Source organism: Mus musculus, chromosome 6, assembly GCF_000001635.26.
Source record: "Mus musculus strain C57BL/6J chromosome 6, GRCm38.p6 C57BL/6J".
In the NCBI taxonomy this organism is placed as follows: domain Eukaryota; kingdom Metazoa; phylum Chordata; class Mammalia; order Rodentia; family Muridae; genus Mus; species Mus musculus.
Genome location: NC_000072.6, coordinates 43,474,755 through 43,491,955, shown reverse-complemented (window position 1 = coordinate 43,491,955; position 17,201 = coordinate 43,474,755). Strand labels below are relative to the sequence as shown.

The following is a 17,201-nucleotide window of genomic DNA, read 5'->3' as shown; positions in this document are numbered from 1 at the left end:
TATATATATATATATATATATATATATATATATATATATATATATTAGAGAGAGAGAGAGAGAGAGAGAGAGAAGAGAAAATATATATTCTGTATATAGTGTAGTTTCATCCCATTTATTTCATAGGATCTACTTCCAAATACCTTCATAATGCCCCCATATATCCCCCTCCCTCTTTTATATCCTCTTATTTCCCTCCATTTGCAGCTTGCATTTGACTTTCTGATATGTTGGAAGCTAGACTGCAGGATGCAGGCTGTCAGTTTAGATGCCACTCAAATCATCCAAGTCTTGTGTCCTCAGTTGCTTAGCTCTGTCTCAAGTTCATGTTCTTTTTTTAAATAATTGTTCCCACATTCATATATATATATGGATTCAAGGCTGACCACTTGGTATTTGATAACTAGTTTTGGGTGGATTCCCTGGAGAAGATTATTTCTTCTACTCTCAGTATTCCCCATAGTTCTTTATCTAAGATTCAGGCCCCTTGAGCTTTCCATTTTCCGTATTAACTTGTCCATTGGTGTCATCACTGTTTGGGCCTTGTTGAGGCAACCTTATTAATGAGATTTGATGGGTGTAGCTTTGATGACATTTGTAGGAGACAGGAGACACATGTCACAAAGACACTTGGTGCTCCTCTCACTCTAAGAATATTTTCTCCTCCTCTTCTGCAGAATCTACATAGGAGTTCTGATTTTGGGTGTGTACGTGGTGTATGTGTATGTGGTGGTGTGTGGTGTGTGTGTGTGTGTGTGTGTGTGTGTGTGTGTGTGTGTGCGTGCACACACAATTATACATGTATCAGTAAGTACTAGGCACTATGGAATGTATTGTTCTCTGCATTTTGTTCAGTTGTGGTTCTAATGGTTTCCATCTGCTGCAAAGGGAAGTTTCTTTGATGTGAGGTGAGAACTACACTCATCTGTGCATATATTGAAAAATATTTAGAATGTAATTAGGAATTATGCTGGCTTATTGTAATGGTTTATCTCTAAGATGTATGACTTCCTAGCCCTGGGTAATTAACTGTTTCCAACTTGCAGAGAAGGCATCTTTTAATTTAAAAATCATTCTCATTGAGCTGATTCAAGAAATATTATAAGGCGTTTTGGTTCCAGAAAGTTAAAATATGTCCTTTCCTGGGAATAACCACAATGTTTCTATCTATGTGCTCCACCCCCCATTATATTACTGTGTAGCTGAGAAGAGTCATTAGGGCAATTGTAGCCTCTTAATCTCTAAAAATTTGCAGTGATTCTCAATTCTGTTCTGCCCTCTAATATTGTCTCTGTGTCTGTCTGCTGACTGTGTGAGACTAACGGGGGATGACTCCTCTGTGAGTCATCTATTGCTGTTTGGATTTGCCTGTTTAGGTTATTTTCTTTTATGAGGTTGTTTTGTTGTCACAATTTTACAAAGAAAGACAAAAATCTCAGTTCGTAAATGTGGTATGTTTAGCAAGAAGACACTGTCCCAGCCTATTGCCAATATACATTGCTATAAAAGTCTATAAATTTATGTATATTTAACATATTTATTATATAATATATTCCTGTGCTGCATGGAATATTTATTAGGTATTTATTATTCATGGAAATATTTATTAGACACTTACTATATAGCAGACAGGTGTCAAAATTGGAAATAGTACAGAAAGAAACACAATTCCTACCCTCAGGGAGTTCTCCATATCATGATAGTTGGTGACAGCCTTATCTGTCATTCTTTTAATATCCCTAAGTGACTTGCATATGTCTTTCCTTTTAAGACTGTTAACTTTAGATCAGTTGCTTCTTCGTACCCTTGCTTGGTGATTATAGCAAATTTCAATATTCTTTTAGGATGAGGAAATTATGTCTTTGATCTTGCAAAGATGACATATATTCCTTTTAGAGCACCATATATTTCTGAATAGTGAGAAATTAATTTTTTCACTGGTCACTCCATTGTGAGGAAGTCATAAATGAATGAAGTACAGGTTGAGCTTGACATATTTAAAGAGACCTTGAGGTAAAAGAAGAAGCCTTAAATCTACTGAGGATGGTTTTTAGAATAATTTAGGACTCCGTATGGGTGTTTTGTATCCTTGAAAACTCTTTGAATGGCAACTCTTATACACTAGATTATGTTTAACTTTCCCTTACTCAGCTTCTTGTCAGAGTCAGAGAATTGTTTCATTTCTGAATTAAAAAGTATGGACTCCCGCCCTGTTCTAATTTTATACACCTTTGCCTCTGTATGACACTAGGAAAGATGTCTTTTTAAAAACACAGTTCCTTTGCCATCTAAGTACATAAGAGATGGTAAGCTGCTCTCTCCTGGATTTGTCCTTTAGAATGGGCTTAGTTGTCTTTGCAACTGGTGAGATGTTATAAAGCAAACAAGGAAGTTATAACTTCACCCCATTATGTCACAAAGATAACTCATATGTGCATGGTGGAAGCTCTTTCTGCTACTGCTCACATGAGTAAGACTATAAATGAATCTTATAAGACAGATTGTTCCTAAAGTATAAAATATAATACTAGTTCAATATTAATACTAGTTTTTCCATTTATGTAACTGAAGTGATGTAGTCTGCTTAAATACATTAGAGTTTTTTTTAAAGAAATACTTTCATTTTAGTTCAGGTAATTTTACTGTGAGTATAATTAATTATAAAAGTATAAAATTCTTACGTTAATCTGGAATGTTATCACATCAGTAACTCTGAAGGACAGATTACATGTTAAAATATGTACTTCTCTTAGGGAAAATGATTGGCATAATTATCTCCTAATTGTAACTTAAATCTTGATGTGTCCCTTTATGTGAAAGAAAGAAAGAATGAAGATATGAAGATAATGATGCTGATTCTGATGTGGAATTAGTACTGGCCTCCTAGGATTTATCTAATAATAGGCTGTCTTTACTTTTAGAGCTTGTCCTTTTGATCATGCACTGAAATCTTAATTCTCAGTGTTCTCTGTCTTCAACACATAGGGCTGTGATCTTATTTCAACTCCTGACCAAGACCACACTGACTTTACCAAGTGTCTTCAAGTGCTCCAAAGGAAGATAGAGGAAAAGGAACTGCAGGTAAGATCCATGCATGCCAAAAGGGAGGCTCTGGTAGTTGAGATGCAAAGGAGCCTATGTAGTTATTTACTCCTATGTTGTTATTTGTGACTTTCTCTTTTTTGTGTGTGTATCACGTAAATCTGGACTGAGTTGCAGATATGTTACTGAGGGTGCATAGAGAAAAGAGCACAGATATTGATGACTTGGAGTTGCATGGTGTAAATAGGTGACCTGAGCCATGGATAAAGTAACCCAAACAGGATTGTGTGCCTTCCTAAAGTAATTGAATCATCGTTTTCACACACTGTTGCCAGATAGAGCCACACATGTTTTGAAATATTTCTGTTTAACTGTTGTGTATTTTATATGAAAAACAAATATGGCCTTGATTTGGCCCATGAGCCATCACTGCAAAGTATACGTAAAGAAATACAATATCACCTTTATTATTTTTTAGCTAGAGAAGGTATCTACTGATTTGCATTTATTTATTCTTTATAATTTTTTATTCATCACTCAAATGTTCAATTAAATTAATCAGTACACAGCCTGTATTTTGTATACTTTCAGTACTTGTTGAAGTGGTATACAATTTGTTTTAGGTTTTTGTTTCAATAAACACCTAGAAATATAACTAAAGCAGTAAATGAAATATTTTATTATAAATTCTAACAAAAGCAGTAACAAACCAATAAGCATTATGAATTGTATAATTTTATACCAAGAGAACATCATTGTATATTAGAATGCTTTGGGTAGCACAAGTATTGGTAAATGCATGCCAATGTGTTGTCATTAATCTACTATTGTAGGATAGCCGTCAAGGACACCTCAGACCAGTCCTTTCTCTGTTTACATTATTTATATTCACATGCTATCTGGTTTTCTCTTCACAAGGCTTCCTTAATGCCTTAGCTACTGCTAGTATCTTTTACACTTTGCAGCACAGAAGGGGGGTAAAGTTGTGAAGAATTTCTCATCCCTTTCCACCACCATCCTACTTCACTCTCAGACTCTCTTTCTTACAGCACTCAAGGAAAGCAAAAGAGGATGAGTACCTTGCCTACTTTTGTGACTGGGGAGTGGACTAGATGGCCTGGATTATTTCTTCATAACACACAATGACTAGCCACCTGCCAGGGTAGCATGGATTTAGGAGAAGCAACTATAAAAAGACCTTATTCCCCAGGAGTGTGCTCCCTCAGAGATTTACTCCAGCACATATATTTAAGTTGAGGAATAAGTCCTTTTTCCTCTTTGAAGAAAAACCTTGTTAACTGTCATAATTGGCAAATAGTTCAATGTGCAGACACAAGAAAGTAATTCCCGTGAACATTTCTCAATCTGTTGTAGCTTTGCTGAACTATACCAAATATTTCATGCTTCTTACAGCAGTAAATTGCTATAAATTAATACTTGTTTAGTAAAAAAGCAAACATCCCATTGAGAATTATCTATATATGGCAATTAACCATATGTAGCTGATTTTGAGTTTATTAAGAAAATATTGTAAATCATTGCAATTGTGCCTCTTTTTCAAGCATTTCTGTTAAAATTATTAAAAATAGAAACATAATTATACAAGTCCCATTTTTGTATAACTGATAGTATCTATAAGACAGCCATTGTTTCTCAAAAGGAACAATGTTATCTAAATTCAACAAGATCTCCACATACAGGAAACTCATAGACTAGGGTAATGAAAATAATCTGGAAAAAAAAGAGTTTCAAAATAAGCAAATAATGATAAGAGGAATTATTATTAAATGTTATTATTAAGTCCAATCAGTGAGAAGTTTTGCATGAGGCACCTGCTAGAGGACCAGCAGAATGCATATATAGCAATGACCTTGTCTTTCAGTTCTGCCAGTCCTAGGTCTGCTACTACTGGGAGAGATGGAGCCTTGGCTCAGGGGTTTGCAGGAAAAAGCCTGGATTCCTTGTGCTGTGTGCTGAGAGGGTTGTAGCAGAGGAGTGGAATGCATGAGCATTTGTGTGGAGGAGTCATGCCTGCCCTAGTGGTCACAGCCTTCGGAATGCTCCAGGCCTGTGTCATCAAGCCTATACTTAAAGGCTCTTTTTTGTAGATACGAAAATTTACCATGTTTCCTCCCCTTTCTGTCCCCAGGCAGTTTCATATGTCTGTCCCTTTACTTGCAAACCTGTTTTGTTTTTCTGTTCTTGTCTCAACCATACTTGATTGATTAGTCAGGTTTTCCTCCATGATCAAATAGAGAAGGATCTGTCCCTCCTCATCTTCATATCGCCCATTAGTCCTCCTTTAGGGCACTCTGAACTCCTGAAAGGATTTTGGTTTTCTTCCCATCTCTACTATCCAACCAAAAAGTTGGTGTCAGGTACAGATATTAGAGTCTTAATGCATAAAGCGATACTCTGTATATTTGGTGAGTTTGATGTTTTATGAATATAAAGAATGGGACAGTTAATGGGAGGTTTATCAGAGAGGCTGTGGCGAGTAAAGAGGAGCATGGTATCAGAGGAAGAAAGTAAGTTTTAAATCACTGCACCATGAAGCAAGGACAGATAACTTGGGAAAGGTACGAAAACACCATACCCGTTCTTCTGGGTCTCAGGTAAGACTGAGAATTAAATTAATATGAGCTGAATCAATACAGGAAAAGCATACATTGAGACTGTGTGACTGAGTATTGAGCTCCAGGGTCAGAGAGAGGCCCTTGTTACAGAAAAACAGGTAGACAGTAATTGAGAAACATACCCAACTTCTGTACATGTACCTATATATCTAAACACACACACAGAGCATGGTTATATAAACTGAAGACTATGTTGCTCATGATGGAAACTTCTTGACGTAGCTGTCATTCAGGTTGTGAAGCACAGTGGTAGTAGTCTACCCTCAACTGCACATTCCTTGTCTGTACCTTCAGGTTCTTGTGACCAAGGGCGGTCCGAAAATACTAAGCCAAGAAGTGCAGACATCAGTATTTCATGGTTTTTTTTTTTTTTATGTTGCACCTTTGTGAATAGCTGAATGTAACAGTATTCTGTCCATTCTCCTCTGGGGTTATGAATTACACCTCTGTCCACAGTTTGCATATTGTACTTGCTAATCTCTCTTTAGTCATTTATTTGCTACTTTGTGTGCTGGATTGATGCTCCCAGGACCCCAGTTCTGTTTATCCTCTCAGTCATCATATGCCTGTCACAATGCCTCCGTCATTCATTTCTCTTCATCTCAGCACCTAGGCATATTATTTCACATTGCTGTAGAAGAAGGGTTGGCTCTGTACAGTAGCCTGTTTTGAGGCAGAACCCACATTCATGGAACCAACCCTCCAGCACAGTGCTGTGGTTGTTCTATTTCACTGTCGGTTGCTATTACATTGCCATGTATTCAATGTGAGGAAGTAGTTTCTGTGCATTTCTATTGGATTTTTTTAAACCTGGAATACATTTTTTAATTTGATGAATTAGCAAGAAGTAAACATTAGAAAAGCAAATAATACATTATCCTCCACATCCATCCTTTTATCACAGTGTGAGATCATGACAGCTTTCAAATTTTTCTTCCTAAATTATCTATATGAAGTATAAGAAATAATTCTTTATGCTTCTCTTTTCCTAATAAAACACATTTTTACTTGATTTCCTTATAATTTATAAAGATAAATTTGTCACCAATTTATAACAGAAGATACAAGATCCTGCTGCAAAATAAAATTTTGATTATAAATGGGGTATCCAATATAGGCTGTACCATGCAGCATTGAACTTTGCAGTATTTGGATTCAAGACTCTTCTTAGCCTGAAGGAGTTTATTATCTAGTATATGAGATTAATTGAAGAAAAAAATCCCATGAATTGCCTTTATTTCAAACTCATCTGCCCTCAAGTTCCATTCTTGGACAGAAGGCTTCTCTTATGCATGGGACTCTAATGCTTTGCTTTCATGGGACAGTATTCCTTATGTGTAATGGAATCTTGAATAATTCACTATCAGGATGACAGCTGATATGAATGCTCCTTAAACAACACTTACTTTCCAGTGCTCAAGTGATTAAACACTTTATATCTACACCATAGTATTTAGTAGGAAGCATTAAACGTTGTGAGTCCAAGCACCATAAAAGGTGGTGTGCACATTCTTTGAATGAAGCAGGAATAAGTCTACAATTTAAGATACTGAAAACGACAGGACATGTCTCCTTAAGGCATTTACTGGTATTGCAGGACAGTAGATTCGATTACTTCAATTGCTGCTATATTTTTATATCTGCACACACATATATTTCTTTTGTTTTGCTGAACTAGGGCATCACTCTGCACCCCAAGATAACCTGTAACTGTCCAAACAAAACTAACCTAGGATAGTCTTGTGTTATTTAATTATGTCTGGATTGGAATTCTCCACTGTGATGAGGCCTGAGGCCTGTGTTAAGAATTATAGGTTGACCATCGTTTAAACTCTTTCATGCGTATAGGTACACTGGCCTTACATCAGCAAGTACTATGTATTTACAGGCATTTGTTACCCATGTTGAATTTAGGTATACATTATTTTTTATGATGACTTTATTTTGTGTACTGTAATCATATATCATAAATGTCTTGTTTGAAAAAATACCTCATTTGAAAATGAAATTTAAGACCTATCTATTGGAATGTAGGAGGACCCATGGGTCTCTGATAGGTTCACAGTTTTCCAAGTGTCTCCTCGTGTCTTTTTTTTTTAATCCTACCAGTCCTAAGCCCCTGGGCATAATTAACCCCCATGCCTAGCCTCCTGAGCAAAATATAAAAAGGAGTTGCTATGTTCTCTTATACTGGGAACTCAGTATATAGAAATTCACATCATTCCTACTATAGCAGGAACTTGGTCTGGTTGGGTTAACGAGCCAATATCTTTAACCAGATCTGAAACAAAATGTAATATTTCCTATCAGGCAGTCTGTCTGTCTGTTGAGAAATTATCACAAGTCAGAAAAGACTAAGAATGTATGACAAAGAATGTAGTTTCCTAATCTGTATTGGTGTGTGAATTGAAAAACTGGTATTGATAGGCAGATGGTGGAATGTGGACAGTTAGAAATAAACAGCTGCAGTACTAGTTGTAATTAACATCCCATGATTAGAAGATGAAAACACAGGATACCTGGGTAAAGTACACGTCTTTACTACCCTTATAACCTTGTAATCTAAAAATGGTTCAGAGTAACAGTTTATTAGAATAAATATACCCTGGCTTAAATGTATTATTTCCATAGAGCATCGCACAGAACATATGTGATATGGTTCAGTGTTGAAAAGAAGGGTGTTTCTTAGATGCAAGAAAATCAAGTGAGTGAATTCACTCACCTTAAAGGATGCCCTTAGAATGCTTCCCATTTGATTCTCTGCTTCATGTTTAGGTAACTATTTTAGATGAAAAGTTTGCTAGGAAATCTTAGTTTGGCACTTGGAGGCATTTAAACTGGAAGAGCAGCCCAGGACTTCACTATCTCTCCATATATGCAGCCTTATGAGGTGTAGTAACCAGATGGACTCAAAAAGTTTGCTCTTTATTTCTGCATTCTTTAGGTGGTCTGCTAACCTTTCATGACTCTTCATTGTCCCTCTTTTCCTCAGGTCTCTTAGTGTTGACCTGCTTCACTCCTGTCTCCTGCTCCTTCTCCTATGTCCCTTAGCTTCAGTTACCACTTTTGTACTAATAACCTAATCTATAGGTCTACTCCAAAAAACCACAAAGTTATATTACTATTAGCTAACAGTCGGACAGAGGAACTTCACTGACAAACAAAATTCATCATCCTGCTCACAATATCTCATTCAATGGCACTGCCATCATCCACCTATATACACCTTTAAGCTACCTTATCTACTACACAATGGTTGATCACACTTTCTTAAAATTCCCTTGATTCCCTCTCTTGCATGCAGCTTTTTGCAGTCTTACTGGTGCTAAATTAGCTGAGTTATTTTGTTAGTTTTTGTTCACCCATTTTTACTCCCTCCTTTTTCTGAAAAGTAACACACTACATATTAATTGTGCTTAATATGCTTTAAATAATTAACTGTCTACCGTTGTTATGTATTTGCTAAAACCAAGCCAATGTCTAAATGTGTTTCTAGTGGCATGTGTACAGATGCCAGAGGATTCTATAATCTTCCCTGCACTTTCACTCTGATGCATGCTAGTAGCTTTCTTTCATTCTTCTCACACATATGGGTAGAATCTCTCATATCCTTCTCATATCTATCATTAGTAATAATGAGGATATGTATTTAAAAAGTAGCAATTATAATTTAAATTTTTTCTAAGCTACTAGTGTTTATAGCATTGTAACTAAAATCCAGGTGCTCAAGTTCTTGAGCAACTCTTGGACCTCTGTTTGGCCATGTGATAGCAAACAGCTGTATAAGTCTCCATTTTATTTCTTGTAAAATATGAGAGTTAATTTGACTTATAACAAACAGAGTCATATGGTAACTTATGACCTCTAATACTCTCCAGTCTAATACAAGGGACAGACAGGTAGCCATGGAGTAACTCAGGTATATAGTAGATGCTGCACACCAACTGCAGGTAGATGTACAACCTGTATGTTCCATCCTTTCCCACATCATCTGTGGGAAAACTGGAATGACAAATATTCTTTGTAATGAGAATGTAGAATGTAGCTCATAGGACCAAGGTCTTTCTTGCCTCTCTAGTTAAGCAGAACTCCTCACTCCTCCTTTCTAGGCTACTGCATCAGTTTTCCTTATACTCTTCCTTGTTCTGTTATCTCCTCAGCACAATGGCATATGACATTTTTTGCTTTCAGTAATTTTTAATATATTTTTAAATGGTAAAATGCATGTTTCATATGAACAGGTGCTCATGTGTACCACCATAAGCAAACTGTGCCTGAAACGTGTAGGAGTTCTAGCATGAGCATGGTCAAATTCGGAGGATCTTATTTAGTAAGCCTTGTTATCAAATGTTATTAGACACTATTGCTTGGTTTAATTTTCAAAGCCTGTTCTGATTCCACAGATTCTGTCCCTTTGTAACTGAAAATGCTTCTGTTTTAGAAATACATGGGAATTGCCATGGGTACATCCAATATTTACATTGTATTATATTATAATAACGTATAATATATTTTATATGGTGATATATTATATATGGCTCTATGTCTCTCTATATATGATATAACATAGGATTTTGATTCAGTGTGTGTTGTATGTAATGTGAAAGTATTAAGATCTTACATTAAGTTTGTTCTGTGCTGTATGAGTTGTTAATTCTGGAACCCCTACTTCTTTTCTGTGTTTTAAGTTGCTTGCACATGTCAAGAGGAACCAAAAATATCCTGATTGCTTCATAAGGCATTGCCATTGTGAACTTGATGATAACAAATATGTCTTAAAGAAGTGATAGAAGGCCTTGTACTCTCCAACAGCAACTATGTAACTGAGCCAGTGTTTGTAAGGCATATGTTACAAGTTTGTGTTGGGAGTCTAGGCCTGTCTACCTCAAATGAATGTTAGGAGCTTAAATAGTTAGTGTTTTATGAACTTTAGGAAAGGAATGTGAAATAAATACTATATCTATCCTCACATGATCAGCGGTATATCAGTATGTTCACATATACCAACCCTCACCCTTTAGTACAGAAGCAGCGTTGTTTTCTTTGGCAAGTTCCACAGGAATTGGAACAAATGCTGTACATGCTGAGTGAGAGACAAGAATGCAGGAGAAGGAGGTTGCTGGCCATCAGGTACTAGCATCTTGTTTCCTATATCATTTTCAGAGGCTTCCCAAAGAGGAACTCACATCTGTTTCTCCTTCACAGAGAACAGAAATCTGTTTTATAGTACTGTACAATAAGAGAAAATAGATAAAACTGGTGCTTTGAAGTGGTTTGGGAGATGGGCTAGAAACATAAAAAGTGTCCTACCTTAGAGGCTCTGGCAGTCTAATTCGTTCTTGCAAGAAGAGCAGTGTGTGTTTATAGGCCCCAGGACAAAGGTTATGTTTATCTGATTACCAGGAATCTCAGCTTTATGACTCACTTGCCAGATGGAATTTCCTATTAATATATCGAGTGACATCTTTGGTGGTTGTGAGGATACTCTTTAGAAGACATAGGGCATTATATGCAAAGGAATTTTATACCATTATGAAGATTCAGAAACCAGCACTGGAAAAAGAGACAGTATCTTGAGGCCTTCCACGAGATGAGTTGTCATGAAGTAGCATGCAATAGTTTAATAGAAATCCCTTTGGCAAGATATTAAACACAATAGCACCTGCATTAATAACTAAGATAATCCACACTAATAATGTGTTTCTATTTTAAAAAAGTGATTTTTGTATACGTACTAAGTCATGCCTGATCTACACTGATAATGTATTTATTTTTTAAATTTTATTTACTTTATATATATGAGTACACTGTAGCTGTACAGATGGTTGTGAGCCAACATGTGGTTTGCTGGGAATTGAACTTAGGACCTTCAGAAGTGCAGTCAGTGCTCTTAACCACTGAGCCATCTTCAGCCCTGTATATTTTTTTTAAAGTGATTTCTACATAGCTACACAGTCATGCCTGAGAATCCTGAACTGATGTTCTAACATGTCACAGAGGTACATATACAGAGCATTGGATCCTCAGTGAGACCTCATGAGTACTCAGGAAGATCCAGGACTCTTTCCCTCTGCCAAAGTATATTCTCTTTGTGTTATCTCATGAACATTATTGTCTCAGAAAGTTCCCTTTGAGTAACAGAAGATGGACTTGTGCATGCTCAGTTTCCACCCGAGGCTCTGGAGATGGAAGTAGAAAATGCTTTCAGGTGTCCCTGCTGCTCTTCTTTCCTAAGAGCAGTTCAATGTAATGTTCATGGTCAGGCAATATCCATAGCCAAACGTCGACATATGTGGAGTAGAAATAGCAGCACACCCACTTCTCTTATGTGTACCTTCCTGTCTAAACACACATGAATGTGTATCTTTTCTACTGTAATCTGTTGAATCAAGATACTCTAAGCACATTAGGAAACAGTACTGTCTGAACTTATATTGATTACCTATGGTCGATTTCAGGTGTCTATAAAATTAACCTGAAGAGTACTGACTTTTAAAAGCATTTATAGAAAGAAAATATTTCAGTAGAATATTACTATCAAATAAATATTGTAGTCCATATTATAAATTTACTATGGTACTCATATCCAGACTATTCGGCAAAATGGTAAATAGCATTGTGAATATCTTCAATGTAAATCTAAGCATGATGACATGATAAATATTATAGTCACATGGATTAATATGTATGCAGACTAAGTGTACTGTAAGAAGTAAGCATTAAGTAATTAGTATCACTGCAGTGACATTTTCATTTGACATTATAAAATGGCCCAACTCATATCTAGAAATCAAAGTGCTAAGACCAAGTACAAATTTGCCACCAAAACATTCTATTCTTCTTAATGGTAGAAACATAAGCTATTTATATTCCACCATCTTGCAATATCAAATGATTATGCTATAGCAAGTCTGATAGCTACCCATTATAAACTACACAAAAACAGTGAGGAGAATTTTATACTAGTAAGCACTGAGGAAATAATGCATGAAAAACACTGCAAATAGCCAATTCTTACTCATCCAGAAGTGGAAACCAGGCATTTGAGGTATTATGTTAGATGGGCATATGAAACTAAGTATTATTTTATGGCCAAGGCAAAGCAAGAAATACTGTGGGGTGAGAAGTGATCATGATGCAGGGTGGTCTCATTGCTATTCCAAATGACCACACGCGAAAGAAAGACAGATCTGTGGGACCAGAGTCAGCAAACTTCCAAATGGCGTGAAAAACTAGCTGCCTCAGCGTGAGGAGGATCCTGACAAAGGCGGGAATGGGAGCAGCACTAATTCAATAATGACTCTGAGTCAGTTGTGGATGCAAGCTGTCAGTTCAAGAGCTCTGTCTTTGCCCGGGGATTCTCATCATTTTCCTCCTTCTCGTTTCTTCCTTCTCCCTTGCCATTCATTTGCCTTTTCCAGTGAGCCTGAACCTAGTTTTTCATTTACAAAAGCTACACCATCAAGGCTTTGATCATTGTTAATATTTTTTTAGAAATCCTCATATTTTATGAGTTCTACATCATTAGTCCCAAACCTTGCTTCCTTAAAACAGAAACTAAACCCAAAGCAGAAGCCCATTTCCTTATATGTTTTACCCAGCCTGCTCTTCAAGGAGAGCTGGGCACAGCTCATGAGGTTTCCCAGTATAGCAGGCAGCAGCCTTTAGTAACTGTTTTCATGTAAAGTCAGACAGGTGACAGACTGCTTAGGTTAAAATGATTTCTTACAAAGTTTTCAAATTTATGCGAGTAAAGCAGCTAGCTCTCTCTGATATCTCTCTAGGCGTGGTCATCTCCAGTCCTTCTAGGAGCTAGGAGAACAAGGAATTAGCTTTTTATGTGTGTAAAATCATCCTTTAATTCTTTAATCTTTGTTTTCTCATCCTAGCAATTCCATAGACTCATATGCTTTCCTTCTAAAACTACTTATTTCTAATCATATACAAGCATTCCTCTAGGAAATAAACCCATGTGTCATTTGCTTGTCTTTTATACTTTCCTTCTTTTCCTATCCAGGCCTTTTCTTTCTGAGATCACTTTAACTCTCTGTCCTTGATGTCCCCAAGTTCACCCTGGCTAATTAATGCAATAGTCATTGAACCGGAGGGTGCATGAATCTCCTAATAATTCCAAACTCAAGGTCAAGTCTGACAGTGAACCATTTCTACAAAGGACCATGAAGGCTTTTGTGGCCATGGTGGTAATGTTGTCTCCATCCTTTCCCATGGCCCTTAAGGCCAAGCAGAAGACCTGTTCCTCATCCTCCACAGCCTCATGACCTCCTCCATTCCTCCGTCTTGAGGACTGCATCCATTTCCTTTATTATGGAGTGATTAGCTCTGAGTAATGGGGCAAATATACTCCCCAGAAAGAGAAACTAAAAGTAAAGTAGAAGACAGCAGATCAACTTCAGGAGCACAGCAGTCACCTGCACTTGTGGGGGTCATGAGATCAAGGGCATGGCACCTCCTTGTATGCAGCTGTCCTTTACCCAGCACCTTTTCTTTACCTGCTCAGATAGCATACATTTTATTCTCTGGGACTACAAGCAAGTTTCTGTCCAAAGGGAAAGAGGCTGTGCAAGTCGAGAGGCCTATCAGATATTTATCTTGAGTAGAACAGCATGCATGTTAGAGAATTTTTTAGCTACTTTCGGTGTGTTTGCCCAGATTTCAAAAACAAACTTTTCAGCGTTTCATTTGTCTACCAGTCAGTAATTTAGCCTCAGTGGACAACATCTATATAACATCAATTCCAATAACCTTTCTAAGTCTACATCCAATCAAGTTTTCTTGAAAACTTAAGAATATGTCATAAATTATATGTTTTCAATTTCATCTGAATAACTACCATGGGACGATTGTTATGATGTGAACATTGCAAACCATGATCGATACAACTTCCCATTTCTCCAAGGTGTGTAATTCACAAGAATACATTGGAATTCTTTTTCCCTAGAACTATGTTCATATGCTGATGGTGAGAGGTGTGGACATTGTAATTATCTCCAAGAGGCTTTATGATATTTATGCCATTTATTCATCCACATTTTCATTTACTGTCATTTTACTCACAATAAATATATTACTGACTTTTCTTTACAAAGCTTTTCATTTGCACCAGAGTTAAGTTGAATAAAATTATGTAAAAACAATTTTTTAAGACTCATGAGAAATTGTTGTATTGTGTTCAGCTCTCCTTGCCATGCACTTCCAGAGAGTGGAAATGTAAATCCATGCAAATTTGCACCTAGAATCCATTAGAATATTTACATTAAGAAGGCAAAACAATACATTTCTACATCTTCTGAGATGCCATTTTTGTTTTGTTTTAACAAAAACCTATTGTATCTCTAGAGATCTCATTGCTATTGTTTGGCAAACTGTGGTCCACTCCATCAAGGAAATTTGAGAGTGCAAGGACCCTCCCTGGGGAAGCACAACATCATGACTACAGCTGGCTTTGATATGTTTGCCTGTAAGATATGGACCCTTTCTAGGGTCAATTTTAGAAAGCATTTGAGTACTATGGGAGTGAACTTGGCCATTATACTACATGCTATTGTGTATCTAAACCAGTATTGCATGGGTGTTTAAAAGCAATACAAGCACAACGAACGAATATCAGTCTATATTGACACAGGGTGGGAAGAGCTGAGGCAAGTATGAAATTCATCCCTTTCTACACAGTGTATAGAGTCCAAGGAGGGGAAAGTTCACTGCAGTCATCAGGACCAGTTTGTCAGGTCTGCTTTTTAGAGAATCTGGGATCTCTAGGCTAAGAATTTGCATCTCCAGGTAAAAAACACCCCGATAATAATAATTAAAAAAAAAGTTTCTTGTCAGATTGAAAAATGTAATGACAGTAAGTCATGAGTTAGTCGCAAAATTGTTTAAAAGTTAAACTTATTTTTTTTTCCACCAGGGGTTTCAAAAAATCGGGACCTAGAAATTAGCTTTAAATATTAGTGTTGAGTTTGTTATTTATTTATTTCTATCTTGAGTCCTCAGAAAACTATTCAGATATAGACTTTTAGTGTGTGTCTTAGTGGCTCTTTTATGTTGTTGATTGAAGTAGACCTAACTCTGATTGGAGAATGTGCTATCTGTTAGAGCAAGTGCCATTGTGTTTGTATTATCTAAGGTGCTGTCACCCAGGCTACAGCAGGTCTTGTAGAATAGGTGAAAGGTTGACTTTACCTAGCCCAGTTCTCTGCTCTCTGCCATGTGGAAATACAGAATACCAATCTGCAAACCAGTAGAGGTTCCTCAGCAGGAGTCTGGCCTTTCCATCTTGGACTTGTTTAGCCACATGAACTGAGGGAAGTAAATACTGCTTAGAGTTTCCTGGTTGTGTTCACTTCTTATATCATGCTGAGCTCAAACATGCTCTGACAGTTCCTTCTTTTTATTTTTGTTTCATTTACTCTTCTATACTTTCATCAGTATGCATATAATGCTCTTTGAGCAAAATCCCTTCCCATTATCCTCTGTTATCCCATTTCATCTATCATCAAATCCCTTCTTCCTAAGTCCCTTCTTACTGTCATGTCTCTGTGTGTGTGTGTGTGTGTGTATGTGTGTGTGTGTGTGTGTGTGTTGTGCCCTACTGTGAGTTTGTTTGTTTGTTTGTTCCAGAGAGTTCTTAATCAGCAACATGTTTCACAAAGTACCTGTCCAAACACTCTTACTTTCTTTCCAGTAAGGCAATGAAGTAGTCATCCTTGGTAACTACTAGTCACACCCTCCCCGAGAGAGAAGGGAAAGGTAATGGTCGAGAGAATTACACACTTGTGGGAGGTTCTGAGACATCAGATACTTGTGGAATTTTACTGCAGGGTATGAGTTGAGAACTTAGCTTAAGATCCATCACTGGAGGGGGATTTTGCACACTCGGAAAGACTGAAACTTAACTTTAAGCGGAACCAGAAATGAGATGGTAGAAGAAACGATCATTACTAAGTAGATGGCTGTTTAGCTGTAATACAAGTCACTATGTAGGTATTGTCCAGGCAAGGGCCAGTATGGTTAACCACACAAAAATGCTCCTGCATTCATCAAAGCTCTGTATTGGAGGATAGAATAAGAATTGTTAAAGAAAAATTATGAATTCTGTGTGTGTTAACTTACCGTTGGAAGTATTGCTTATTCCATACCCATACAGGTTGGCATTTACTGTGCCATACCCTGCAATGGGTGAGATACAGTGGGATCCCATAGGACTGATGGCTGGGACTGTCTGTGCCTCCACTTATCAGTGTAGCCTGTGCTGTAGCCAGAATAGCTGAAACTTCACATTCTCTGCCTTCTTACTTTGTTTCATGCCCATCTCTAGAATTATTTTATACCCTTATTAAAACATGTAGTTTAAGTATTTTGTTTTGCTTTAAAACATTTTCTTTTGTTTTTTTTTAATTACTATTAGAATATCCTAGCTCCAATTAATTTGTTTGCTTTCTCTTGGCCCAATTTTTTGCCTGTGGATGGTACTTATGCTTCTGTTTTCAAATTATAACAAATGAT

The 17,201-nt window shown here is 36.9% G+C and overlaps 1 protein-coding gene across 4 annotated transcripts in view; it reads left to right on the top strand.

Annotated features, from left to right (window-relative positions):
* The window catches only part of Tpk1 (thiamine pyrophosphokinase), a 328,217-nt gene that overhangs the window by 175,837 nt on the left and 135,179 nt on the right, over positions 1-17,201 (top strand). For all 4 annotated transcript variants that reach the window (XM_006506219.4, XM_006506218.4, NM_001311111.1 and 1 more), the window contains one exon: positions 2,986-3,081. In XM_006506219.4, coding sequence (XP_006506282.1) covers positions 2,986-3,081 — 96 coding nt within the window. The remainder of the gene's footprint in view (positions 1-2,985; positions 3,082-17,201) is intronic.